Source organism: Aquila chrysaetos, chromosome 25 (genome assembly GCF_900496995.4).
Source record: "Aquila chrysaetos chrysaetos chromosome 25, bAquChr1.4, whole genome shotgun sequence".
Taxonomy (NCBI): domain Eukaryota; kingdom Metazoa; phylum Chordata; class Aves; order Accipitriformes; family Accipitridae; genus Aquila; species Aquila chrysaetos.
The window spans coordinates 17608141-17635076 of NC_044028.1; the positions used below are offsets into that span (position 1 = coordinate 17608141).

The window sequence follows — 26936 nt, forward strand, 5'->3', positions numbered from 1 at the left end:
CGGATATCCCTATCACAGAATCATAGAATCATTTAGGTTGGAAAACACCTTCAAGATCATCGAGTCCAACCATCATCCATGCCCACTAAACCATGTTCTGGAGTACCTTGTCTACGCACTTTTTTAATACCTCCAGGGATGGTGACTCAACTGCTTCCCTGGGCAGCCTATTCCAATGTCTGACAACCCTCTCAGTAAAAAAATTTTTCCTAATATCTAACCTAAATCTCCCTTGCCTCAACTTGAGGCCATTTCCTCTCGTCCTACCACCAGCCACCTGACAGAAGAGACCAGCACCCACCTCACTACAACCCCCTTTCAGGTAGTTGTAGAGAGCGATGAGGTCTCCCCTCAGCCTCCTTTTCTCCAGGCTAAACAACCCCAGTTCCCTCAGCCACTCCTCATAAGACTTGTGCTCCAGGCCCCTCACCAACTCGGTTGCCCTTCTCTGGACACGCTCCAGCACCTCAATGTCTTTCCTGCAGTGAGGGGCCCAAAACTGAACACAGGACTCGAGGTGCAGCCTCACCAGGGCCGAATACAGGGGAACCACCACCTCCCTGCTCCTGCTGGCCACACGATTTCTGATACAGGCCAGGGTGCTGTTGGCTGCCTTGGCCACCTGGGCACACTGCTGGCTCATACTCAGCCGGCTGTTGACCAGCACCCCCAGGTCTTTCTCTGCCGGGCAGCTTTCCAGCCACTCTTCCCCAAGCCTGTAGCGCTGCACGGGGTTGCCGTGACCGAAGTGCAGGACCCGGCACTCGGCCTTGTTGAACTTCATACGATTGGCCTCAGCCCATCGATCCAGCTTGTTCACATCTCTCTGTAGAGCCTCCCTACACTCAAGCAGATCGACCCTGCCTCCCAACTTGGTGTCATCTGCAAACTTGCTGAGGGTGCACCCAATCCCCTCATCCAAATCATTGATAAAGATATTAAACAGAACGGGGCCCAACACCGAGCCCTGGGGAACACCACTTGTGACCCGCCGCCAACTGGATTTCACCCCATTCACCACAACCCTCTGGGCTCGTCCAGCCAGCCAGTTTTTCAGCCGGCGAAGAGTACACTTGTCCAAGCCATGAGACACCAGCTTCTCAAGGAATATGCCATGAGAGACAGTGTCAAATGTACCTATTCAGAATAAAGCATCTGCTTCAGGTATGGAGCTTTGATAAAAAACCCCATCAGTTTAATGAAAAGGGGATTTTATTTGGGGAGGGTGGGTTGCAAAGTGAAAGTCACAATACATACAGTCTGTTTATTTGGCTTTTCCTTGCTTAATCATGATGGACTGCTTACTGACAGTAATATCATAACAATGAAAAGAAAAATGGTTTAAGCAATCCCACACCAAAGATAATGACTGAGTGGCTTAGAACACCCTCTTCCATGTGTCCACCACTTCATGGTATTCCTCAGAGGAGATTTCACAGCACTAGCATAAAAGCAGTCTTAAAATACCTTAGGAAAAGTAGCTGAAGAAGAAAGTACTTCAGGGATGACCTCTGAGAAGCACAAGAAAGAATAAGCATATTCTGCCTAAAGAAAAGGCAAATGCTAAAGGATATTGGCAAGTTATTCTGGCATTACACAAAAATGTCTTTTTGAACTGTGTTGTCCTTTAAAAGAGAGGCATTCATTTATGGTCCATAGAAAATTTCAACCCCCAAATCTGAAAACCCCTGAAATTTTGATTTTTAGAGCAGCCAAAGTTCTAATAGCTTTCATGTCTAAACATTAGAAACAATTTCATCTTAAAAACAGGATAAAAATTAATGAAGTGTGCTGAATCTTTTTACAAAGTAGAAAAATAAGAACAAATCTTTGAGGAGATATGGCACATAAATCCTCGCTTCTGCAGAGAAATGCAAGAAGATGGATTAATTCCACGAGCAGCACAAGAGAACAGAAACAGAATAAAAGAGGTGACTGAAAATGGAAAAAGGCTAAGGAAACTGCAAAGACAAAAGACCCTTATTTAAATTCCTCAGGTCCAATAATAAGTAGTGCATGACAGTTTGTCAGTAAGTGTGAGCAACTCACTCGAAGGAGGAGTCATGTGAGGACTTCTGACATTTCCACAGATGAGGGTTGGTAACAGACAAATAATTTCATCTTTTTCATACATGTCACATGGGCTTCCACATCAAATGGGCAGGTGCTCTGCAGGTGGTAATTTCATCATCAATTAACTGTTCAGTTCTGGCAATTCATTTGGTTCAGACTCACCACCAAGCCCTTAAGTTCCTTTTAACACAGAGAGAGATTTCTCAGTCCAGTGCCTGGCAGGAGACTCCTGCCAATTGCTCTCCAACCACCGCTCCACATTATTATGGACACCGGGAGGCAAAGGGAACAGGAGGCCTAAGACAATAACAGGAGCTACAGAGTGCTGCTCTCCATGCAACTGTACACCTACCACATGAAAGAACAAACGAAAAAAATCCACAAAAATGACCAGTGCTGCAGGCTGGAGAGGCTGGAGTGTTTCAACTGCTCAATGTCACTTAATTAAAATTGTGTGCTTGGGTACAATCTTTAAATCACTTTTCTAATTAGGAAATGCACTCTGGCCCAGGTCATTAGCTGCGCAACGTCAGCAGGGTACCAAAACAGCTTTGAGTCTAAGTGCACTAGAGATTAGTCTCATTATTCAGCAATGGACTCTCAATCAGAACAAAAATTCCTCCTAAAAACATGCACCTAGTCAAGGAAAGGGGTCCAGGAAACACTCCTCAGTACTGAACAGTACACGGAGTGCTGGATTAATCTAATTACATTGCTGTTGCTTTTTTCCGGCAAGCTATTTAACAAAATACACAGCGATAATAAAAGAATTGACTCTCACTTCTACTACAGAAGATAATTAAGATTTGTTTGGTGGAACAAAAGACAAATCAGGCTTGAAAAAAAATCAACATAATTTTCAGTGGTTTTTGACAGTTGGAGAGAGTGTGTATTAAAATGGATTAAATGTAATTATCCTCGTTACTTCTTCCTCTGTTGATTCTGAAAATGACACGAGATTATAAACTTTAGGACAACATGCTGCATCATTTTGGAGCAAACTACTTTTTTTTCCAAGCACGTAATACATGACACACAGTTTTGCTTCATCAACAAGTAGCCAAAGACAATGAAGGACCAGCTGAAAAGCAGATCAAGACTGACAGAAGAAGTGAGAGAAATACCCTGGTGTTCCAGGTTGGCAAGAGACTAATCTGAAATGGATTAAACAGTGCACCATCTTTTTAAAATAAAAAAATATAAAAGTCCCCACAGTGGTATGGAAATAGGAGTGCACCAGCAAGTCTCTTGATTTAGTTGGGACCCAGATTCTTCATCCTCTTTCAGTTACCAAGTCCTGGAGCCTGATTTTGAGCACTGATATCTCATAATGATTTCAAATAATAGTTTGGACTCCAGCACTCCTGAAAATCTGCATGTAAAAGAGACACATGCATAGCCTCCTCTTCTACCAAAGCAACAGCTTCTACAACAAAGCAGTCATGGCTACTTGAGTCACTGTACTGCTGCCCACAAAGAAATGGTTACAGTCTCATCCTTTAAATATTCTAAGGTTTTTCTGATACTCCAATGTTCTGTTCTTAATCCCCATGCTCCCTCTCCAGTTCTGAAGAACAACTGTCAAACGTACCTTTTTTCCACCTTTTTATTTTTAGTCTTCCCAAACACTCCCTAGTGAAGAGATTTAACAGACTAATATACGGGAAGTGAAATGAAATGATCTCAGGATACTTTCAGGGTTAAGCTCAAGCTATAGAACTAGATTTGACAGGTAAACTTCATGCTGGTTTAAGCTAACACAATGTATTTAACAGATACAGGGTTCAGCAACTTGATCACTTGAGGTCATAGTTAGAGACACCCAAGTACAGACCACCAGACATGGCAAGAACGCATTCCAAATGCAGAAGACCTGGTGGCATTTTGCTTTTAGCATAAAACACGTCTTAAAGACGTTTCCAGTTCTGATGCCTGCTAACGCATACTGCATATAACAAGTGATAGAAGTGTGTGGAGAAAAACCACATCTTTTTGTCACAAGCTTTTATACTCTATAATTCTGCACAATGCTGAAGCATTGCTACCTGCTGATCCTAGTAAATGAAAAGCCAGACCATATGGGTAGATTTCCAGGTGTCTCACAGAAAGAAGGAGACAAAGGAAAATAAAAAGTGCTCTCCATATTCCAAGCATGAGCACAGTCCTGAATGACAAAGGCTTTTTCTTTGTCTTATTATCTTTTAACAAAAATCCCCTGAAGAGCTGTACGCCAACTCATTACTAACTTCTGTGCATGAATTTATAAACAGTTTCAGGTAGCTCAGTTCAAAACATTTCTACTTTCGGTATTAAGTCTCAATGGCATTTGAACAGAAGGAGAAAATCAGATTTTAGGCTTCATTTCAAGATTATGGTTTAATTGAGGACTTTTTTTTTTTTTGGCCAGAAATATGGGGAAGAACTAGAACATCATAAAACAAGACCCATGAAAATATCAAGCTGACTACAGATTAGAAGTATGTGAAATAACATCTACAGAGACAGTGCTTATACAAAGGGAAGTTAATGGGAAATTGGTTCACAATGATTAACAAGTTGTCAAATGCCCATGTTACCTTTTAGAAGACAGGTTATTTTATCCCTCAAGCAAATGCTGCCGCAAAATATTTGAGACTTCTCAACAGAATACAGTATGCCCTTTCCTATGTCCAAAAGGTGATGGAAATTACCATATTTTCTCCAGACTGCAGAATGGCCTGAAGCCTGGTTATGAAGCCCCCTGTACATTGTACTGTGGGGCTTAGACACGCAGGAACAGAGTGCAGGCAATCATCAAAGGGGAGGCTTCTCAGCACCATCAGTTCTATAGAATGACAAGGCTTTCTAAAAAGATACCTCACAGATGCAAGAGAGACAGGTTATAGAAGGGGGACTATAAAGTTACTGAGCCTTATTTGCAGCCTAAGCACAGGTCACAAAATTTTACTATAAGTAAACACAGGTATGAATACTTTAAAGGGGAAGACTAAAAAACTTGGGGTCAAACTACTTTGTTTTCACATCAGTAGAGACATACAGACATAGCAAAAGCAAAACATGCAGTCATAGTCAGATAGAAGGAACATTATGCATAGCTCTGCCATATTTCTGCCAGGAACAAGAGTAAGTTGTGTTGACAAAATAAAATATGATCTGCATATGAAAGATAGGACAATCCAGAAAGAGGAAGCACTGGTTAACTCAAGGTATAGCACACCCATCAGTATTAAGGTCCAAGGGGTGATCATTCACTGAAACATGTTTTCAGTGAAGAACAGAAGATACACTGGGTAATGACTGTGAGAAGGATGAAAAGCCAAGTTAAACATGAAGCTACAGGAAGCTGAATGAAAGGTTGGCTGAAAGCACTGCAGTCCAATAAATACCCAAAGAAAAGTATGGAGCAAGACAAGATACAAATACAGATTATCCAGCAGGATACAAAATAGAGAATCGCACTGAACTGATACAATTCAGCAAGTCAACAGAAAACAGAATTTCTGCCAAACAAAACCGCAGAGTATGTGAGAGAGGATTCCAGCATATCTGATCTTTTCACTGATACGCTTTGCTGTTTTCATTGAAGAAGGCTACCATGAGGAAATTGAAGAGCCTTGTGCTGAGAAACCCTTACACATCAGTTGTTGGCAGACAATAAAAATAAGTGCCTAACAACTCTTAGCACATACATTGTATGTAAGAAAAGAAAAGGAAGATTAGAAATGCTGAAAACATTCTTCGTGAACAAAAAACATCAAATGAAAACAAGTTCCGGGAGTCAGAGACTGGAAAGGGGCATCACTACACTGGTTTAACTTCACTAACTCAAGAAATAAAGCTGTATTATCACGCTTGTCCAAGAGCAGTCACACTTACTGGATTGTCAATAAACTGCCAGTCACTCAGAGCTGGCTCTACAACTAGTAATGTGCTGCTTTGGCAAAGGGGTATTAAAACATTTTTTGTTATAAGGCCAAGAACTACAGGATATACAGGCTTGCTGAGCATTTCTAAGCTGTCTTACCTCAAACATCTCTTGCTCTATCCGTCGATGGTCGTCCAGGAGCTGCTCCATGTAGGACAGATTACGGAATTTTTCTAGATAACTACTGTATTGTTTCTGCAGTTGCTTTTCAATCTTCTCATACTCATCCATAAAAGCAGGACTGGAGAGAACAAGCACAAACTACTCAGCAAAATATTGACCTGTATATGCAGAATTCTGAAATAAGCATTTTTGGTTTTGCAGCTTCCTTTCCATGTCTACTAAACCAATCTAAAAGGACCTTTGTTTTTAAGGTTCCACACTACTTCAGAGACTAAAAGCATAAGACAAAAAACTTCATTAAGCTATCCTGCAAAAATTACATGTAGCAAAGGAAAGGTTATTGTGTACCCACTACCATTTCCTTTCAAACAGGCAGAAAGGCAGCATTTTGGCCCCTTTAGCAGGCAAATCAAAGTTAATTATCCTGCTGTTTTATGACTCCAAAAAACTAGCTTGTAGCACAGCTGGTAAATCACCTACTTCGCTGGAGATTTACTTGCTACAAAACTGTGCTGTGTCATTACAAGTGTAACTAGACTTAACACCAATAAATGATGATGTCCTTATACTACAGAGCTAACCGTTGCACCCCAAAGAACACTACTGCTGCTTCACATCTACCTAATACACTTCCTCCAAACTATTACTGATCAAAACGTGTATATGAATCAATGTCATTCCTTCCACCAATCATTTTTCTAATATTTCCTTTTTTTTTTTTTTTTTTTGGGGGGGTTTTTTTTTCATATTAGGTCAAAAATAGAGCATGATCTTGTAGATTGTATAAACTTGCAGTTTAATTAAGGGCAAGAAATCAACCTAAACTGTGAATCTGAACATCTTGATTTTATGGCAGGCTGAATCACTGCCTAGAGGAACTGATCCTAATAAGGGATGAATAATGAACTTTTTTTTTTTGGTGGCTAAGAATGCTAGAAGCCTCTGGGAACAAAAGGAATGTTTGCACCAGTTGCCATTTTCAGGAGAATTACCTGACACAATCTATGTTTAATGTCAAATGAAAAGACAACACATGCTACCTGACCATTTTGTACAGCTGAAGCAGCAATTAAGCAACCCCAACAAATAATATTCTGGCCACTTTTAAACAGCCCTGAAATTCTGATTTCAAATACATGGTAATGGAAAAATGAACAGTTACAATCCAGAGTGGGCCTTCCACAGGCCATCATCTCAGTCTCATTACAGACTTCACTCCTTGCCGCTCTAAGCATTAACAATGCACAGTTCCATCATTTATGCTAACACTCATTTATGCAGTAGATAATCAGTTCATAATCTTTACCGAACACTTTGTAGAGTCTGTAGCCTCTTCTGGCTTCTCTCCAGTTCCAATTTTCGTTTTTCAATCTTGGCTTCCAAACTGGCTTCATCCAAAGCCACATTATTCAACATGTCTTTAGTCTTTTGGACTTGTTCCTAAAAGAGAAGGATGGCGAACCATGGCTTGCACTGGAATAATTAGAATTATCTTTCAGATGCTGAACATTCTTCTGTATAATCTCACATCTCATGTTATCAAATAACATTGTATCAATGAGCTAGAACATAAACTGGCTAGGCAATGAAAATTAAAAAGTTCTTTGTGGCCAGGATAGTGAACTAACTGGACATTTACAAATTTAAAATACCTGGGTTTTTTTCCAGACATTCTAGAAGAAGAAAAGAAAAAAAAGCCACAGCTTGCCCTGGGCTTTAGCTTTATTTTTCCTTCTCACTGCAAAAGCAGTAAAAGATAGGAAGAAGCCTCCTCAAAAAAATCTGACATATCTTGATGTGGAGTATCTGAATAAACACAGATGAGAAATGCATTTATTTCTTGGTACTATTTTAGGGAATTTTAGGTTTCCATAATTTTCTTTTTTTCCTCTTCAAGATCAAGGTCACTTCTTTATAAAGAACTTACTCTATCCAAACATCTGCATCCTTTTCTAGTTCTTCCTTTATCCATCTTTTCAAAATCTGGGAAGCATCCTGAACATTACAACACGTGTTACAGGAATCAGGAGGGGGAAGTGGGAATATTCCAGTTTATTAAAACGAGCTGAGTACATTCAGTGTGCTTATGCTCAGGAAACCATGAGCATCTTTTGAGTGAGACAGAGAGAGAGAGAGAGAGAGAGAAAGAGGACTTCACCCTTGCTGAAATTCCAGCAGTAACTGTAAGGTGCTGCTCAGCTATAATAAGTCATTTCATTAACTGGTCCAGAACTAAACCAGCTGAGGTATGTGTTATCGCTATTTCCCAAGAAGCCAATTGCTCTACTCTGCTGCTGTTAGTTTATTAGCACTACTGCACAGAATAGCAATGCATAGTAACAACATTTAGAATTCATATAGACTGTGAGTAGGAGCAGAAACATAAGGAAAAAATCGCTTGGAGTATCTATTGATTATGCATTGGCTGTTTAAATCTGGAACTCCACTCCTTGTAATTATACAATTGGACTGGACACAGTTTGCAGTTAAATAACTTGTAGTAATCACTAGGATTTAATTAACGGCCATACTCGCACAGAGGCTGTGAGTGCAGCTAATGGTTCAGAAATACAGGAACCCAAGCACTTGAGCAAGGACAGTGTTGTCCAAGACTGGGACAGACAAAAGGTCCTCCAAAAGGAGAACCATAACGATGCACTGGCATGGCACTAATTAGCACAGTGGCAGCTCTTCTTACCCCTTGGCCAGCTCAGCTACCCTGCTTCCAGAGCCCAACTTCACAACTCCAGACGTACCAGCACATTTTGAGCTACCAGGTACACCCCTTGCAGCCCTGACTCTGCAAAGTTTATGTGGCTTAGACAATGAAGGTGGGATGTAGATTTCTGTGCTTATTTGGGCAATTTTTATCCCTCCTGTAGAGCTTCTGGGGCTACTACTGAGCTCCTAACAGAGGCAGGGAATATGACTAAAATGTGTTTTCTCCCAAGAGAGAGGCCAAGGGAGGCAGTTCTTTGATGCATCAACTGGAGGAATGTTTCTGCACATAGAACCAACACAGTTATGCAGTGTGACAGTGACAGCAGACCGGATCTCAACATGTTCTCCTAGGTGCTGCTGCTAGCATCATTTACCCTTTCTGCTGCAGGCTGTGATTTCTGACTGCCAGCTCACAATCATCTCTGTGCCAACACCTCATTCACTCAGCCAGGAAAGCTATCAGTTTCAATTAACATGCTTGTTCACTTTGAACACAACAGGTTTCCCAAATAAACCACAAGGATCATCAGTGACCATATTCATTACCATGACACAAGGAGTCATCACAAACTGACCTCTGCCTTGATGAACTTGTGTTCACACATCTGATGTTACCTAAAGACCAAAGACTGCACTAGCCATTAACTGAAGTTCAACATTACATTAACTAACCAGGTGCAGCACTACTTGGTCCAGCCAGCTGAAGGTGATGTGTGCTTTGGCACTCTTAACCCTAGGCTGTCGATAAAAAGAGTTATGTTGTTCTTGCAGGAGAGAAATTATGATTTTCCAATTAAATAAATACCATTTTGCTTACCAGAACACAGTCAATGGCAATTTTCATCATCTTCTCTGCCTCATTTATCTCCAAAGGTCTGGCAATAGATTCTGTTCTTGCTTCCTATGAAATAAAAATACATCAATATATTTAAACACTACAGAAAGGAACTAATATATGCAGAACTGAGGGTGGTCAAGCAACAATGATACGATCATCTGCATAACAAATGGAGTAGGATTTAGTGTTTATTCACCAAGGCTCAAATGATTTAAAAAACAGGAGATGATGAAAAAGTCAGTTAAGTGAGGCTGAGATTAACACTGAGCAATTAAGGCATCTTTTCAAAACAAGATAAGTGCTACTGTCTGAACTGCAAGTATTCTTGAATGCAGATTTTTAGAAACTGCACTGTTTATTACATGTTAAGCAAGTTATGCAACATAGCACAGAAGATTTCATCATCTTTACAACATGACCCGTGAAAGCAATAGTTTAGGTAGATGAGCACAGTATCACAAAAATTGTGGAGCAACAAGAACTATTAACTCATCTAACTCTGCCAGGCAGCTGGGACAGTCAGCAGGTGCCTCCTATGCCCATATGAAAATCAGATGATGCAGATGTATGGGTTTCTCTGATTCTGATAACCAAGTGGTTCAGACTTCTCAAAAAGAAACCACCCAGGGATCCTTCTTTAGATCCCAAAGGATGAAAAAACTCTTCCACTTTCAGCAGCTTTGGGGACAGATGGGCTTAGGGGTATTCAGCATGCACTTGTCTGTATGATGTCTTACAACACTGACCTGGTCACTATATGAAAACATTGGATTACTTGTTTGCTACTGGGAGGAGAGGAGGGAGATTTTTGCAGCTACATGTCCTTAAAATCATCTTATGTTGGCAAACCATTTGGTAACAGGTGGATAAAGATGGAAATAGCATCTCTCTAGAGAACATCTGACTAAGAATCTAAAAATGCTTTATACACATTGCAACAGGCTGTACCCAGCCTACTACAAGATGAATTCTGGAAAGCAGATACAATTACTTTGTAACGTTACCATGCCAGATACTCCAGATTGCATAGGTAAGCAACCACCACAGGCAGCCTAGCTTGCTCCCAACCCACTCAAGTTCAGGGAGTTGCATGGTGAACCCAACCAGGGAGCTCATCCAGCCAAAAGCAGCAGCTTTTTGTGCTGAGCTTATTCCTCTGCTGGATCAGTTCCCTGAACGAGCGTGCCACATGCCACATGAAGGCTTTTTTGTCTGGCACAGGAAAAGAAGTAGAAGAAATGTTATGTTGGGGATAGCAACAGGAGCTACATCTGTTGGTGGCAGTGACAGCTTACGCTGCCTAAAGTGCTTGTGAACATTCTCCTGTCCACACAGAAATACAAGCTCCAAGCAGCAGAAAGTTAATTTGGCTGAAAATAAGATACAAAGAGTCTGCACAATACATATTCCTGAATAACTCCACAGGTAGACACTTTTGAAGGAAGACCGCACAATAATAGTGTAGCTCAGTAGCTATTCTGAGAATATTATGCATTTAACAAGCTCAACAAAATGCCTATTTATTTGTGACGACTTTGCCTGAACTGAAATGGCAGCCAGATCAGCCTGGTAAAGACACTCTCCTGCCAACTGTACTTGGTTCTTCTGACGGCAATAGTGAGATCTCTGCTACAGAGCGAACATATTTTAAAAAAAAAATAGTTTATCACTCAGCAGGGGTAAGGAAATTATTTTCCTTCCCACTTTCAAAAGAGATAAAAGAAACACCAAGGACCTTAGTTTTTAATTATAAACAACTCCCTTATCAATTTCTTCTCAGTAACCTGGTAAAACACCCACAGAACAGGCACAAGTCACTGCAGCGTGTGTTGGGTCAGGGTAACTGATGGGTTTTAGATATACTTGCGAGGATCTACCCTATTAAGGTAGAATAGTTTATACAAGTTTAATGTCTTTTCTTCTTCTACCTTCCCTCTACTACCCATAGAAGTTTCATGTACAGACCACAGCCTTCATGCAGAAATCCACATCTTTTTCTAGAACAAGGTTCAGTCCTAGTCACACCTGCTTGGAAAAATGTGTCAAGCCAATGAAGAGTAGTGTAAAAGCAGAAATTTGTATTTTCAGACTGCTGAATCAGGGCTAAACTGAAAAAGGAGAGGGTCAGGGCAATTAACCTCCTCACACCCCAACAGACTGAGAGGAAAACCCAAGTGGACTGTTACAGCTTCCATTACAGTGCACTATTATATTAATATATAATGGAAATATATTTGAAAAATAAATATATATTGAGGGTAGCAAAGCTGTTGAGAAATTTTTAATGGATGTTTGTAACAGCTTCCCCGGGTATCCATCACTGGGCAATTTCCTGTTTTCCTATGAACACTCTCAAAGAGAAAACTTATTTTTAATATATCTTTTCAGAAAAGCCCTTGCAACTGGCCATATAGAAGAGGATTAAAAGGAAGGCAGATCATATTAGAAAAATAAATACCCCACAAATATTATGAAGACATTAGGAAAAACATTTACTTTAAAATACCAAAGTTGGTTAATTTAAACATTGTTAAGCCATTAGCAACTTAAAGAAAATTAATTTAACAAAACCACTTTGACTATCTCTGACTCCACACGTGAGCAACTAAAGCACATTTTTCCTCCAGCCCAACTCATCCTCACTAGTATTTCTTACCCAATATAAAATACGCAGTAACACAACAACTGAGATTTTTAAAACCTGGCTTTACACAAAGGCTCTTCTGTTCATGCTTAAATCTGTGGATACAAATAGGCTGTATACTTGAAGGCAAAACCAATTTTCTAAATTTGTCCAAATAGCAGGTATTACATTGCCACTGGCTGTACTCACAATTCCTTGCGCTCAAAAAAACTGCGCAAATGAAACTGAGCTGAAAAATATGGCCTCCTTAATTTTCTTTTAAAGTAATGTACTCTTTGCAATTAGGTGTACTAATCAGAATACACATTATAATACACAGGAGGTTTCCTTTAAATTAACCATTAAAAATAGAGTTCTCAGGAGAGATGAAAAATATAGAAAGAAATTATCAAGACAAGAGGAGGTAAGAAGCAGAACAGTTTAGGACTATGCCTGTTAATTACAACTTGAGAAAACACCTATATGCAAAACCAGAGAGGTATTCATGAACAAGCTGATTTTTTACCTGCTTCCTGTTCAAAGTGTCCACAAGCTCCCTGGCTATAGTTTTACATGATAAATACTAATTAAAAATCAGGGAAGCCAAGTGTAAAATTATTTTTGATGAACTAAAGCTGACAATTATTAAAGAAAACACATGAAGGCACACAAGAGACACCATTTGTTGGCATTATTTATCCTCCCTGGTTGGACTAATATTTGGTGCTGCATGGAAGGGCTGAGACTTTAATTCTTCAAGGTTTGAATCTCACTTTGGACAAAACCAATTGGAAGTACTAACAAATTAGTTGGCTAGTTTAGACTCAAAAACTTTGTTTTCTTTGGAAATGAGAATATCATTACAAAGTAAGAAAGATTTCTAATCAAAGACTAGCTGACTGCCCAATCAAGCAGAACAGAGCACAGCCTGAAAGGACATTCCCCACAGGACATGGAAAGTTAACAGTGAAGCCAGTTTTGCCCAAATTGCACAAGTTTTGGCAACAAAAGTGAAGATAAATTTGCTTAGAGCAAAACTGTACTGTAGTCTTTTCAGGAAATAGCACTGGTCTTAAAGCCTTCAAAATTCCATCTGTCTGAAGAATTTACTTGTCTCAAATCTGCATCCCTGCTGAGCGATGGTCCCCTGGGTCAAACACCAGCAAGGGAGAAGGCCACAGCAGATCGTCAGAGCAGAAGCCCGATGTTCTGTCCACAAGAATCCGATCAGCAGCCAGCCTTCTGGACCAGGCAACGAGCTGCGGTTCTGGCCATTTGCTGCAGCAACCACCTTTTGGTGGAGAAGTCAGCCTGACACAGGACCATAAGTTACCGTTATTCTCACAACACTCAGTTTAGTGTCACAGTACAGCTTCTTTGTGCCAAAAGACAATGAAGCAACTGGTTCACCTAACCAGAAGTTCTACCTCATTCAGCAAAAAAGCATTCTGTAGGATACAAATACAGAGATAGTAACCTTATCAAACCTTCCTGCAGCTTCACTGCCAAACATCCAGGTAAACATGAAAAGGCTGGTTGAAATATAAAATGCAGAAATGCAGCACAGGACTTGCCTTTCCTGTCACTAAAGACCTGTTGCACAGAGGTCTGCAGCCTTAAGTTTTCTGGATATGGAAACACATGGATCTCTCTGCCCCTCCAGGATCATTAGGGAATACCTATCTTTTATTGAAAGTATAGTACCTTTTAGGGTATGTACACAATCTCTGAAATATGTGGTAATATGCAGGTAACTCCATTGCCTGAACAAATGTGTCCACTGTCATCTTTCAGGGACGCCCTAAGTCTGTATTATATTTGCCAGCCCTCTTCAAAAGTCTTGGACACCCTCAGACATCTGAAGTGAGACTAGGTCCCTATATTGCACTTTTATTGCAGATTAACAAAGCACAGTACAGCTTTGTCATCTTCCTGAATTAAAAAAAAAAAAAAAAAAGGCAACTCACCCCCACCCCCCCCGCCCCCCCCTCCAAAAAACCAGCCCCAAAACAAAAAAAAACAGATAAAAGCTCCTGCAAGTTTGGATTTCAGCCCACTTGCATGTCAAATATAAGGCAAGAAATATTCTATACTGACAATTAAAATTGTTGAGAACATAAGACAAAACTCTCGAAAAGCATCAAGTATTAGCAGTAAACACTACAGAGGGAACTGGTATGTTGTCAAGTATCATATGGGCTCCACAAACCAAGTACTGACAGAGGGTCAAGATACAGCTCCTAGCACCTTCTGACCTTAGCAGAAACTGGTAACAGCAGACAGCACTTTCTAGGTACACTGTACCTTTCCATTGTGTGCAAGGTGTTACAATCCAATTCAGAATCCTTATATGAAGAATAATCTTTAGAGTCCATTCTGAAATCTAGAAGCACTTCCACGGACTCAGTAGTAGCTTGGCTCATTTAGCTTAAATGTCAGACCTAGAATGGGAAATAGCTGTACTATTGCTTGGCCTTCTGCTGAAACCTGAAGAGCTTCTCAGAAAGTCAGCCAACTGCCAAGGTAGCAGCAGTGGTGCTAGCACTTGTCTATATGTGGAGGTTCCTGCAAAGTGAACTAAGGTGCAAATTTCGAGTGCGCTTGCTACTTTGCATTGTCTTGCTGAGCAAACATGTTCACGTGCAAGAGATAAGCTATTCAACTTCATAGAATCATAGAATGGTTTGGGTGGGAAGGGACCTTTAAAGGTCATCCAATCCAAGCCCCCTGCAATGAGCAGGGACATCTTCAACTAGATCAGGTTGCTCAGCCCCGTCCAACCTGACCTTGAATGCTTCCAGGGATGGGGCATTGACAACCTCTCTGGGCAACCTGTGCCAGTGTTTCACCACCCTCAGCATAAAAAATTTCTTCCTTATATCTAGTCTGAAACTCCCTTACACCCCTGGGTACTCCTGTCCCTCTGGGTGCTGCAGTGTTAACGTGGAATACTGAATACTGAAGCCATCCTAAATTCACACATTCCCTTGCTGCACAGTAATGTCACCATGCAGAAAGCCAAATACGCTTACCAGCCACAAAAAGCAGGGGCAGGAAGATGCTACCATCTCTACAAATGCACCCCACCACTTCCCTTATTGAGAATTTTCCCCCAGGAGCTTTATACTTGGTTAACAATGAAGAGCGACTATTGCAAAAAACATTTTGCAGATATGGCCAGTGAAGCATTTCCAACTGGTAATGATTTTCCATCATTATGCCTCAAAAACTGATAAACCAGCTTCCTGCATGCTTGATGCGTGGATAAATGGATGCACGTATCTTCTGAATTGCAGTAACAAACCAAGGCAAGGAATTAAGCGTGACCGGCACACAAGTCACTCACGATAAATGTGGTGTAATATATGTATATATTGATGTGCTCAAGGTCTAGCAGAGGTTTCTAAACACCTTTTTTTGTGATAATGACAAGAAATGAAAGCTTTTTTCTAAAACACTGGTCTTGCACCAAACATTTTTTGACCACAGGTTAAATCCTTCCTTGTTTTGCAGGAGGTCGTAAGCCTGATGCATACAAAAGTTACCTCCTCACTGCCACTGTTGCCTTCAGTCTTAGTCCAGGAAGCATGACATCCCCTCCTCCCTGCAAACAGGGGTTTTGCAACTACTGCCATCTACGCAGGCAATAAAGCTCTCCCTTTGAAGAGTTTATTATTCAGGGAGTTTACTAACACACACTGTGATCGCATTTAGCCAATATAGGGAATGGATCATTAGGCATCATTATATAGGAACAGGAAGGTACAGGAGGGACATTAAAAATAATCCAGACCTTCTGAAGGAATCTGATACTTCCTAACAGCCTATTTTCCTCCTCAAGAAATTAAAGCTCAAGATAATTGAGAATTTTGCTGCACCCAGGCTATGCTGCTTTCTTGTATGCTTGTCTCGGCAGTCCACAAAGGGAATCCACAGAGACATTTCCCTACTCAGCAATGCACAGCCCTCAAAGACAGTGTCCAAAACCCCCTGGCTATCCCAATGTGTAAAAAGCATGCCACAAGAAGAACTGAGATAGAGAACCAACTGGAAAGCATAATTTTTCTGCAGACCAAAAAGAATCAGAAGGCCTGCCCAGCCAGATAAGAAGTACTCTGAATGTATGCTTTATGACAGAAGAAGTCCCTTACAAATGCTGGCATACAGACTGCTGAGGCAAGAAACGAAACTTTAAACCTTTCTGACAGGCACGAAGTTACACTGCTCTGTTTCCTCCACACACACCCCTCCAGGTCCACCGGTCTTCTGGTTCAAGAGCTGATTGCACTGAATTACCCTCAGCTCACAAACCCCAGCACGTGCTTACTGTTATCTTCCCACATCCTTAAAAACCTCACCTTTAATTTACTTCATGTAAGGTTTCATGGCACACTGCATCAGTAAAGCTTGGATTAGTCCACAGGACTACAGGGTGTCATTTAATGGGTCCTTAACCAGGAGGTGGTTTGTGATGTCTCTTCCAGAGTCTGGCAAGACAACAAGGAACATATCTCTTCTGGCAGAGCAAAAAAAAGTTGGTGAGTGAATTTCCTAATATAAAACGATAAAAATGTCCTTGGGCAGCATGGACAGGTGGGAGCTTGGTTTTTGTTTTTTAAAGCGAAAAAGAGCAGGGTCATCAAAAAGGCAAGACACCCAGTCAGGCAAAAATCTTTTCAGTTTCCATTTCATGTTCTTCTGTAACAAAATTAAAAATAGAATTTCCTTTCCTTGTAGGTAACATATAAGAAAACTTCAGGAAGGGTTATGATTTTCTTAGAAAAAAAAAAAAACCAACAAAAAGGACTGTATTTTTCAGCAGCATCTTTCAGACCTCAAAGATACATGAAGACATCATGCAAAGTTGCAGCAAAGGTAGGAGCAGGCATTGTGTATGCAGCAATACCACCCAAAGAGATAGTTTAAACTTTTAATTCACATCAAGCCTCTGACTTCAGCAAACATTGCCACATAGCTCGGGTTTCCATTCTCAGCAAAGCTTAACCAGCAGTAAGTGGAGTGGCTGTTGTATTCCAGCAACAGAAATACCGAGTGGCTCTCTTTGGGCAGGAACAAAGGCATTTTAAATAGCTAAAAATAGCTAAAATTATTGTCCTTATGTTTAATCCAGCACATTTTCCTCTCATGTAATTAAAATTTTGACATGGCTGTACTTTGTGCCTCATGAAGGAAGGCTAGGAATAACGAACAACCGAAACCTCACCAGATATTCAGAAGACAGTGTTTCTTATTTAGCCCAATTAAGTGGAACTTCTTGCAGACTCATACAGGTTTTGACAAATGCTGTGACATACAAAAAATGGTTCAAATGCGATTTTCTTCTCTGCCAAACTAGAACAGTTTTTCAAAACAGTCTAGAACTGAGCTACAAGAATTCAGATCTTCCAACTAGCTGACAAAATTATCAATGCACTGACATAACTGGTCCCCAAACTGCAAGGAGATATGTGCCACCCATCAATTTATAGCTGATGCTATGTCTTCAAGCTAAATACTCCTGGGAAGTTCACTACAAAATCATTTCTTACATAAAACACATCCACAAATGTTATATCCATGTAGCATACAACCACGGTTATGGTTAAAGCAATCTAAAATATAGGACAGTATTGATTCAACTATATCTTACAGTTGCAAGGTTTAATTTTGTCTTCCCACTTTGCAGTAAGCCCTTTTCCTCAAAACTTATAGGTTAGGTTTTGGTTAGAAGCAGGACAGTTAAAAAAAATTGAAGCAAACTAGGTAATTCTCCAGAGTTCTGGCAATTTCAAGTTACAATTTTCCACTAGAAATCTTATGTGTGGCAACTTTGTAACCAAAGCACAGGAAATGAGCGAATTAGTTTACCAGCCTCCCCCAGGCAGTATCTCCTACCCAGAACTAACATTTGGCAGATGGAAAATGTTTCCAACGTTACAAATAAAATATTTTTTTGTAGTTAACTTTCAAAGAGTACTAAACAATGCAGCTGTCACTCAAATCAGATCTACCTCTCTACAGAAAGAGTAGGTGGCAAGCTACAACAGTGTGAGCAGGGGGAGGCAAGGAGGAAGGGTTCCTTTACCATAAAGCTGTGAATAAAGAGATCTAAGTTAAATGTCCTTTGTGGAAACTCTTTTTGTTGTAACTAATACTGTCTCAGTTCCACAGCTGGATCTAAACGCCTTTGGCTCTCTTAAGAGTTTAATTCAAACGTTTCACAAACTGAAGTCAGTAAAGAGATTATCAATGACTTCCATCAGTTTCGGAACAAGCTTATACTGCGTGCATACATAACAATAACACTCGTAGCAATACCCTGTACTTACTTAGAAATTTACCCTCCATAGATTGGGACACACTTTATCTGGCTGTTAAAAGCTTTAATCTAAAAAATTACACAAATTTCTTTATTTACACAAGAGGATACACAGGGAATAAACAGTTTGTTCAAGGTCACAGACAGAGTAAGTGCCAAGAGGAGTGTTAGAAAACAGACCCAGTGCATTGCCTGTCTTCAGCACAAGCTAAGTATATTTAAAAAAGGACTATTTTCATCTTTCTTCAGTTTTACATGGCCTGGAGCTAATTAAGAGGTAAATAAAATGCAAACAACCTTGAGAAGGTCAGAAATCTTTATGCCTGCCACCAGCACAGAGGCAGTTTTATTCTGGAATTTTTTTGCTTCATTATCTTACTGCGTCTTAATAATTCAGCAAGTCTAAGCAAGGCAACTTCTTGACAGGCTCCTGCTAATGTGTCCACAGGACCTCTGGCAGATGCAAAATGACAGTCACTCAGAGTCAGTCAGCTGCACTGAGGTGTTATAAATAGCTGTGAATTTTTCCTTTTGGATTTCAGATGTCCAATGTATAATAACTCAGGAGCGTCCTTCCTCAACTGATGAAAGTCATTACTGCTTCATTTTGTGCTAAGGAATTATTCGGATCACCTCATCACCCCTCCCTCCCCCCAAAGATTCATCTTGCCATTTTCCCCCTGATCACCAGCTGTTATAGGGTATAGAGGACCACTGACTTTTCAAACACCTTTTGGCCATTTACAAGACTGCAGCAGTTAGTTGCGTAGGTCCAGAGGCAGCCACCACACGTGAAACCCGAAGTGAATGCACAGTGAAGTGGTGCTGCATTTTGCCCAAGTACTGACATTAATTCTGTTGCTGCTTTTCTTGATTTTGAGCTTGACAGGCTTAATCACAGCACTGGTATTTTCAACTTCTATTTCCTTTAATCACCCTAAGTATTTAGCATAGTGTACGAAGAGAAAGAAATCCATACCAAATCTTGCATCCCCACCTCAAATCCAAATCAACCTCCACCTTCCCCATCCAAAAAAAAAAAAAAAAAAGCTAAAAAACACACTAAAGAAAACCAGAACTCAAAGTGTCTATTTACTCTTCCAAAGCTAGTTGTAAATATTCTGAAAATTAAGGCTACATAGTAATACAATGCAGAGAAAGTCCCCCTGGCAGTAAAGGAAACAATGAAGATAAAGACATACATCTCCGTGCATAGAATTTGCTTTTCAGCTGGGGATCTCACTGTGTCATACCAAAATTCATTCATCAACTCCACTACACTCTACGAATTCCAACTTTGCAATTTCTATGCTCTAAGACTTGGACCAGTAAGACTGGAAACTGCAAACTATCTTGGAAATGTAAGGCTTAAATGCATTTTAAAATAAAATTCTGTGTCTCCACAATTGCACTGCCACAGGACAGCAATAAGGTATGCTGTGCTCACCCACAGTTGGCCTAGAAGCAACACAACTTCAATGGAATTCAATATTTAACTCCAAAGATCCTCCAATCCAGCAAGGCTTTTCATCCCTTTCCCCCTTAGTGCTGAATTGCTCCCCAAAGTTAACTGGGCCAAGCTCCTGTTTAACAGTTACCTGACAGTGCAGGTGACACAGCCATAGTAACACATATGCATCACCCGTACTTCTCTGCCTCCACACCTGGTGCTCCACAACCCACTGCACAAGTTGGGATCCACTGAGAGCAGGAAAGGAAATCTCTTTACCTATCTTCAGGTCTGGAACCAAATGGCTTCTCTTCACATTTAAGCTTTCTGCTGCTTTAGGATTGTTAACCAGGAAATGCCTTCCTCTTCTTTTTCAAATATAAAATCTGGTTTCTTTTTTAAACCAAAATTTATATTTGTGATTTTCATTTAATGAGAAAAGTATAGCTTTTGGTTATTTGGTTTCTCCCCCCAAAAATCTTAACTAACAGCATCATAGTCTGACTTCAGGAAATGAAAACCTGTAAGTTTTGTTTCTTCTGATGTTCTTAAATTAAAGGGTTTTTTACATTATAGATTAAGTTTGAAAGTAGTTTACATATACATAAGAACTATATATTCAGCCAGGAAATAAAGGCATCAGAAAAGCACAGAACCACATTTCCAAGAAAACGAACACAGATTCAAACTCTTCCCAATAAATACACACATGTATTTAGATCAATATGTATCTACAATACATCTAACAGAACCATTCCATCAATAAACTCTTCTCTAGCTGAAATTTGTTTTCATTCAGAAAGCAATTTATTTAAAAAACTGTTCTATGACTTGAAAGAATAAAATTTATCTAATGTGTAAGGCTTTTCTACACAGTTTCTATACAAATTATGTGCAAAAAGAACTCCAATAAAGTAAGTAAAGCCTGTGACACAAAATAGTCAACATTCCTACAGGAAATAATGAGTTTTACTTCACTTTTTCCTCAATGATCTTTTCCCAAAAGCTGCTCAGACTATGAGAACAGACCTAGTCAACCCATTAGTGCCAAATGCTGGCATTTCCTTTATAGCTGCTGGAAAATGAAGCCGTCTTCACTTAGGAAAGAAACAAAATATACCATCATTCTAACTAAGCCTAGGTAGCAAGATACTTCATTTAAATATTTGGAAATGGATGTATTAGGAAAAAAAAAAAAAAAAAAAAAGAGGTTCAGGGAACAAAACTACCATGTTTTCAAATTCATTAAAACAATATCACAGCTGTCGATGCATTTTAGTATATGCAACAGGTTTCAGGACAAAATGTAACAAAAAATAAACCATACTGCTCTCCTACTGCCTTTAACAGTGCAATCCCTCTGCCAATGCAATTTATTGTGTGCATTACTTAGCCATGCAACATCAAAAGAAAATAAGCAATGGAAAACAATAATCTTCACATTAAAAAATAGTAAAAATAACCTTAGATTAATGGCAACTAATGTGATACCTACAGACAAAGCTCTAATTCCCCATACAAAGTCAGAATTAACACCCTGGCATTGGGTGGGAAGGGCGGGCAGAGGATGCCACCCCTGTGATCTTCTGAGCACCTCACCAAGTCTGTGAAGGATCCAGGAAAGATGTGTGAAATGAAGAGGAGCAATTCCTTACTGCCCTCAACACTGGCTACTTAAAAAGAACTGCAGCCCGACTGACTTCTGTGGGCATTATCAGATGGAAGAAAACAGCAGCATTTGGCTCTAAGCCTCTCACTTGATGAGCAAATTTCATACTTTAAATGAAAGGCAGAGTTGGGTACTTACAATTAAAAAAGGAAAACTTGACAAATTCCACTGAACAACTGGTTACTGCAGCGTCATGCCTTTTACCCTGAAAACTATTTGCTTTGCTACAGGCTCAAGTCTCAAACTTGTCACACGCTTATGTACCAAACTTGGCATTTAACACACAAGCCAAAACGGGGTTCTTCAGATTTAACAAATCACTGAAGAAGGCTGGAACCAGTCACAAATCATAAGGAAGAGAACATGAAAGTCTCTTCTGGTGCTCTCTGGAGGTTCTCACTGTGCTGTCATAGTGTCACCTTGTGCTTTTAGGATATAAACTCAGACCAAACGAGACAGAAGCAAGGGTCATCTTTCCCAAGACAGGATTCCTTAAAAGACCACAAGTTCAATCTGACAAACCTTTTTGCAAAATATAAACTGTGTACCTGTATGAGATTAGTTAGCCTCATCTTGTGCACTCAGTCATTACGCCACAAGAAACATGTACTCGCTACAGTATATACGAAACACCATCATTTTAGAAATTGCACCTTTAGTCTTCCATTGAAGATTTCTTAATGGGCCCAATGAGAAGTGGCTGCACTGAAGCATTTACTCAGCTCTTGATTTTTCATTTCATGCTTTCAGCACTGTGCACTTGTGCAAGTCCCTTTTCTAAGGCCCAGTTCTAAAGTCAGTTGGACTCCTAAAAGCCTTGATTTAAAGTGGTTAAACAACACCCAATTTCAAACCAATGCTTGAGTATTTTTTAAAAATGTTGCCTTATACTGACCTATACTTGACTTTTTAGTGGAGTTCTTAGGGATGCTGTACAGAGGAAAAAAGGGTTTAATGCTCCAAAGCAAGTATTAACACATTAGGTAGCATTTCTGTGAAAACTATTGCAAAGCCAAGAAATTAAGCAAAGAATGCAAGATGAGAAGTGACTGATTAACAGTTTTGTGACAATCGTGTATGTTGAATTAAACTGGCTCATCACTTCTCCCTTTTGAAATATTAATGCCTTTCACACTGCTGCATACCATGCTGACTTATATATCTAGCAGAAAAGGCAGTATTCCACAGATAATCTTCCCTATATATCACCTACCCTTTGAAACAATTGTACTCCATCAAACAAGAATCTGGGAGCATTACTCGTCAAGGCACACAGTCTACGGCTCTTACATGGTGCACTTCCTACAGCTCAGATATTGCAAATCTGAAGATTACCAAAACCAGTACTAGAACACTCAGGTTTCCCTTCTTTAAATGTCTATTTTCAGAAAATGAATAACCTCCAGCATTGCAGATAAATGTGTTTAAGAAAATAATTGAAAGACTTATTGGCAGTGTTTCAGGACACTTCCATGACTTCATGCAACAGCTTGTGATTTTACAACTAAGCTGAAGAATATGTACCCTGCAGGCTTGCAAGGCCCTCAATTACTGTAACAGAAATAATGAGCCTTACACTTGCAACACTAATGGCATTAATCATTTATCTTTCAGAATATACCTCTCCCCACCACTAAAACATATATATGAAGTTAATATTTCCAAACAGTTCTACAGAGAGTATTTCAGTTTCCTGCTAAAGAGAAAATGCCAAACTGTTCTCTCAGGCTTACCGCAATCCAAGTATGAATATGAGTGGGAAGGAAATGCAAACTTTCAGACCCATTCCTTCAAACTCACAGAATATTGATTTTAGATGCAGCCATTAAGAACTACTGATACTTTTTTCACCTTTTTCCTTTGCAGCACCCAGTGAACACACATTCTTACACAGTCTCCAGTGTGTACTTACTCTTAGTTCAACTTCTTTGCCAAGTAAGTCGTACAGACTTGCTCCTTTGGAAGTGATTTCGGAAGCAAGCTGTCTAGCTGCCTTCAAGTCAGCTATCTGGAAACACAGCAACAGCACTGAATAGCAAGAGAGAATCCCAAATATCACAAAGAAAATCCACAACAGATTTTTCCCATTTTGATGTTAAAATTGCATAGGAGGTCAGCACAGTGGCTGAAACTCTACTATAGTATTGAAGAAGTTGTCCACTGGAATCAGAGTGAGCCTGTCTCTTGGCTTTAAAATGGCCTAGATGCGGCATCATTTAGACATAGGCTTCTGGGTGAAACCCCAGCCACTTTAGGCCAACAACAACAAAAAAAACTCCTCAAAACTGTGACTCAGCCAGTTGTTGGTTCATGTGCTGCCCAGGGCAAAGGGAAACATCACCTTCTTCATATTCAAAAGTAAAAAGTATATATACCAAAAGGTTGTGACTAGCATATTGCATAGGTAATGAATATTGATCATCTGCAAATGTTTTTTCATAACTTCTTCAGGTGTTTTCTTCAGAGACACACACCAGACTGACCCAGAGGAAAAATCGCCTGTGATTTTGGCATTTTTTTCAAGAATGATAGTATTATTGCCTAACATGCAGGCATGACATAGTATAGCTATAAAAGAATCGAAGACTAAAAATATTAGAACATAGAAAAGGTGCTAAAACTAACAAAAAGCAGTAACAGGAATACCTCTTATTTAACAAAGCGTTGAGGTTTTTTTAATATGTAGAGATGGCATTTATTTTAAGGGCTTGAACAGCTTTGATATCTGTTAGGGTAACATGAAGATTTCCCTTTCCTTCAATGCAAATGGGCTGAAAACCAATGTTCAGCCAGTATTTTGCAAAATCCTCCTGTTGCAACAAGGTTAGTAGATAGAAAATAGTCTTTATTCCAGCCTACTCCAATATTTCTATGATTTCAACAGCGGTCCAAACCAAAGATAACCAATTTTGTGCCACTGTTGCCTTGTATTAAGCTTCTGGTTGAGAATTCACAGAGATTAAAAAAATCATAACATATAACAGAAAGTACAAGTTAAAACCATACCCATTCTCTTGCGAGAACATTCTCTACTTAAGTTTCAGATAGAAAATGGATTTGTTTTTCATAAGTTAACACAAAACCCCTGCCCAAAACAAGAGTACAAGTTCTCCTTACTTTTGAGCCAAGATCAAACTTTAACTTGCTGCTGTCTTCCTCGCTCACATCTGCACGTTCCACTCCCTTGGTATTCATAGCACCATAAAGCACAGAGGTGACCTTTAGCAGTTCCTTCACTGCATAGCCATCTGCCTGGTAAAGCTTCTTAGTGTTGAGCTTTATGTGAACTTTGGTAGCCTTTGGGAAGAAAGAACGAATTCATCGTGTCACAAAGAAAAAAGTCCTCATTTACCTCTTCACACTTCACTCCAAAGCTCTTTTTGGGAGCACCATGCTCTGCTTTGCAGTAATAAATCTTCGTGTTTGGAAGCTCAAGTTTGCCTCATCATATTACTGATGTTTCTAGAAGAAATTTTCCTGAAACATGCACTTTCTGTATGTCAGAACATTTGCAGATAATTTCCAGAAAGAAAAAAACTCAAACTATCCATTAATTCTTCCCTGCATGAAGATCAGCAAAAACCCTGTGCGCCACTTAAATTCAAATTAAGTTTAAGTGGAACGTTAAGCGCTGCCCAGGTCTTGTGATGATGCTGAAGAGAGGTAAATTTCACCCTTAATGAGTTAAAAGAATAAGATAAATTAGGATAATTTAACTGTCTTCTCTTCCAGTAGTACCTTCAGAGTATTTTATTGTTTCTCTCAAATTTTTCCCTGCTTCGATATTAGTGATTTTACTCCCTTGTCTTCCAGCTCTGAAAAGTACAGACAGACCAGTAAGGAAAAAAAAATTAAAAATTATAATATTACCTTTTTATACTTCAAAATAATAAAGGGGAAAAAAACGCATTCTAGAAATGATACATCTGTCACAGAAAGGACACAAATGTTGTTCTTGAAATTCCTGACAAGATTATATTATAAACAAATAGTCACAAGAGGCCAACACCAAACTTCAGGTAAAACTTTGAGGCAGTCTTCCTGATGGCATGACGAAACAAGCAAGCAAACAAAAATTGATCACCAGTTATGAATACAAAAACTAAGCATCCAAATGACTTAAAATCTTCTTTTCAGTATCTTTTTAAGATGAAACTTCTGCTAAAATGTTTATCCTTTGGGAATACTGTGTGGCAGAAAGAATCTATCCACGATTCACTCATGGTATTACACAACTTTGGTACTACAGTGTTACCGTAAGCAATTCACACCCCGCCTAAGGCTCTGACAGTGCAAGACCTTCAATCTGGGATAAAAGACTCAAACATTAAAATGGTTGGTACAAGTTTTGCCCACTCCGCACCGAGCTTCACTGAATAACTGACTGCAGGAAAATTTCCTGTGAAACTGAAGAGAGAAAGGACCACATCTCAAATCATGGATTTAGCTCCAACTTTTCAAAGAACAAAGGAAACGAAGCAAACAGTTGTTGGCACGTTGTTTCTTCGTATGCAACTTGTCAAACTTCGTGACTTTACAATCGGATTTCCATTTCCAAGAAGTGTTTACCTCTTGCCTCTCTCGTTCCAAAATCTCAACCCAGCAGAGGAAACCGACTCTACATCTGCTTCCTGCCAGCAGGAACTCGGCTGAAAAGTTAAGTCAAAACTTCCAGAACAGGTTACTGATGTTGTACACCCTAGGCCGGGGTAATATGAGACTTGTGGCACAAAAACCCTAATCACTTCTGAAAATTTTGACCAGCATGACCTCAAATGAGCCAATACACAAAGTGGAAAGCCACATATGTTCTCCTTTCTTCCCTTTCAGTAGAAGGAATCTAAAAGACTAATCATAGAAACTGTACGTATTAAATTTTAAGAGAAGCAGGTCATTAAATTGGCAGAATCTGTTAAACATCCCCTACACAAAGAAGACTAATGTACCACATCATAAAGGATGTTGTTAAAGACAGGAATTCCAATTTCAGTTCCATTGAACCCCAAGAGAGAAAAATCAGTGTCTAGTAAAAGGAAAAAAAAGAAGCTTTTTCACTCAAAGACTACTTAAAAAGAGGGAAAAATACACAGACAAATACATATATTTTTCAGGCTGGCATAACAGCACCACTTACTCAAGAAGGTAACTTCATGTTTGGAAAGCTTGAGACAGTCACCTATTTTATAACAGCTCTA

The 26936-nt window shown here is 39.6% G+C and overlaps 1 protein-coding gene across 6 annotated transcripts in view; it reads right to left on the reverse strand.

Moving 5' to 3' along the window:
• Positions 1 to 26936, reverse strand: part of CLUAP1 (clusterin associated protein 1) — a 71969-nt gene that overhangs the window by 39823 nt on the left and 5210 nt on the right. For 5 of the 6 annotated variants that reach the window (XM_030001407.2, XM_030001411.2, XM_030001412.2 and 2 more), the window contains exons 4-8: positions 24859 to 25038; positions 23654 to 23749; positions 9660 to 9743; positions 7428 to 7561; positions 6098 to 6239 (exon numbers count right to left, since the gene is read on the reverse strand). In XM_030001407.2, coding sequence (XP_029857267.1) covers positions 6098 to 6239; positions 7428 to 7561; positions 9660 to 9743; positions 23654 to 23749; positions 24859 to 25038 — 636 coding nt within the window. The remainder of the gene's footprint in view (positions 1 to 6097; positions 6240 to 7427; positions 7562 to 9659; positions 9744 to 23653; positions 23750 to 24858; positions 25039 to 26936) is intronic. The other variant, XM_030001413.2, reaches the window with a different exon arrangement.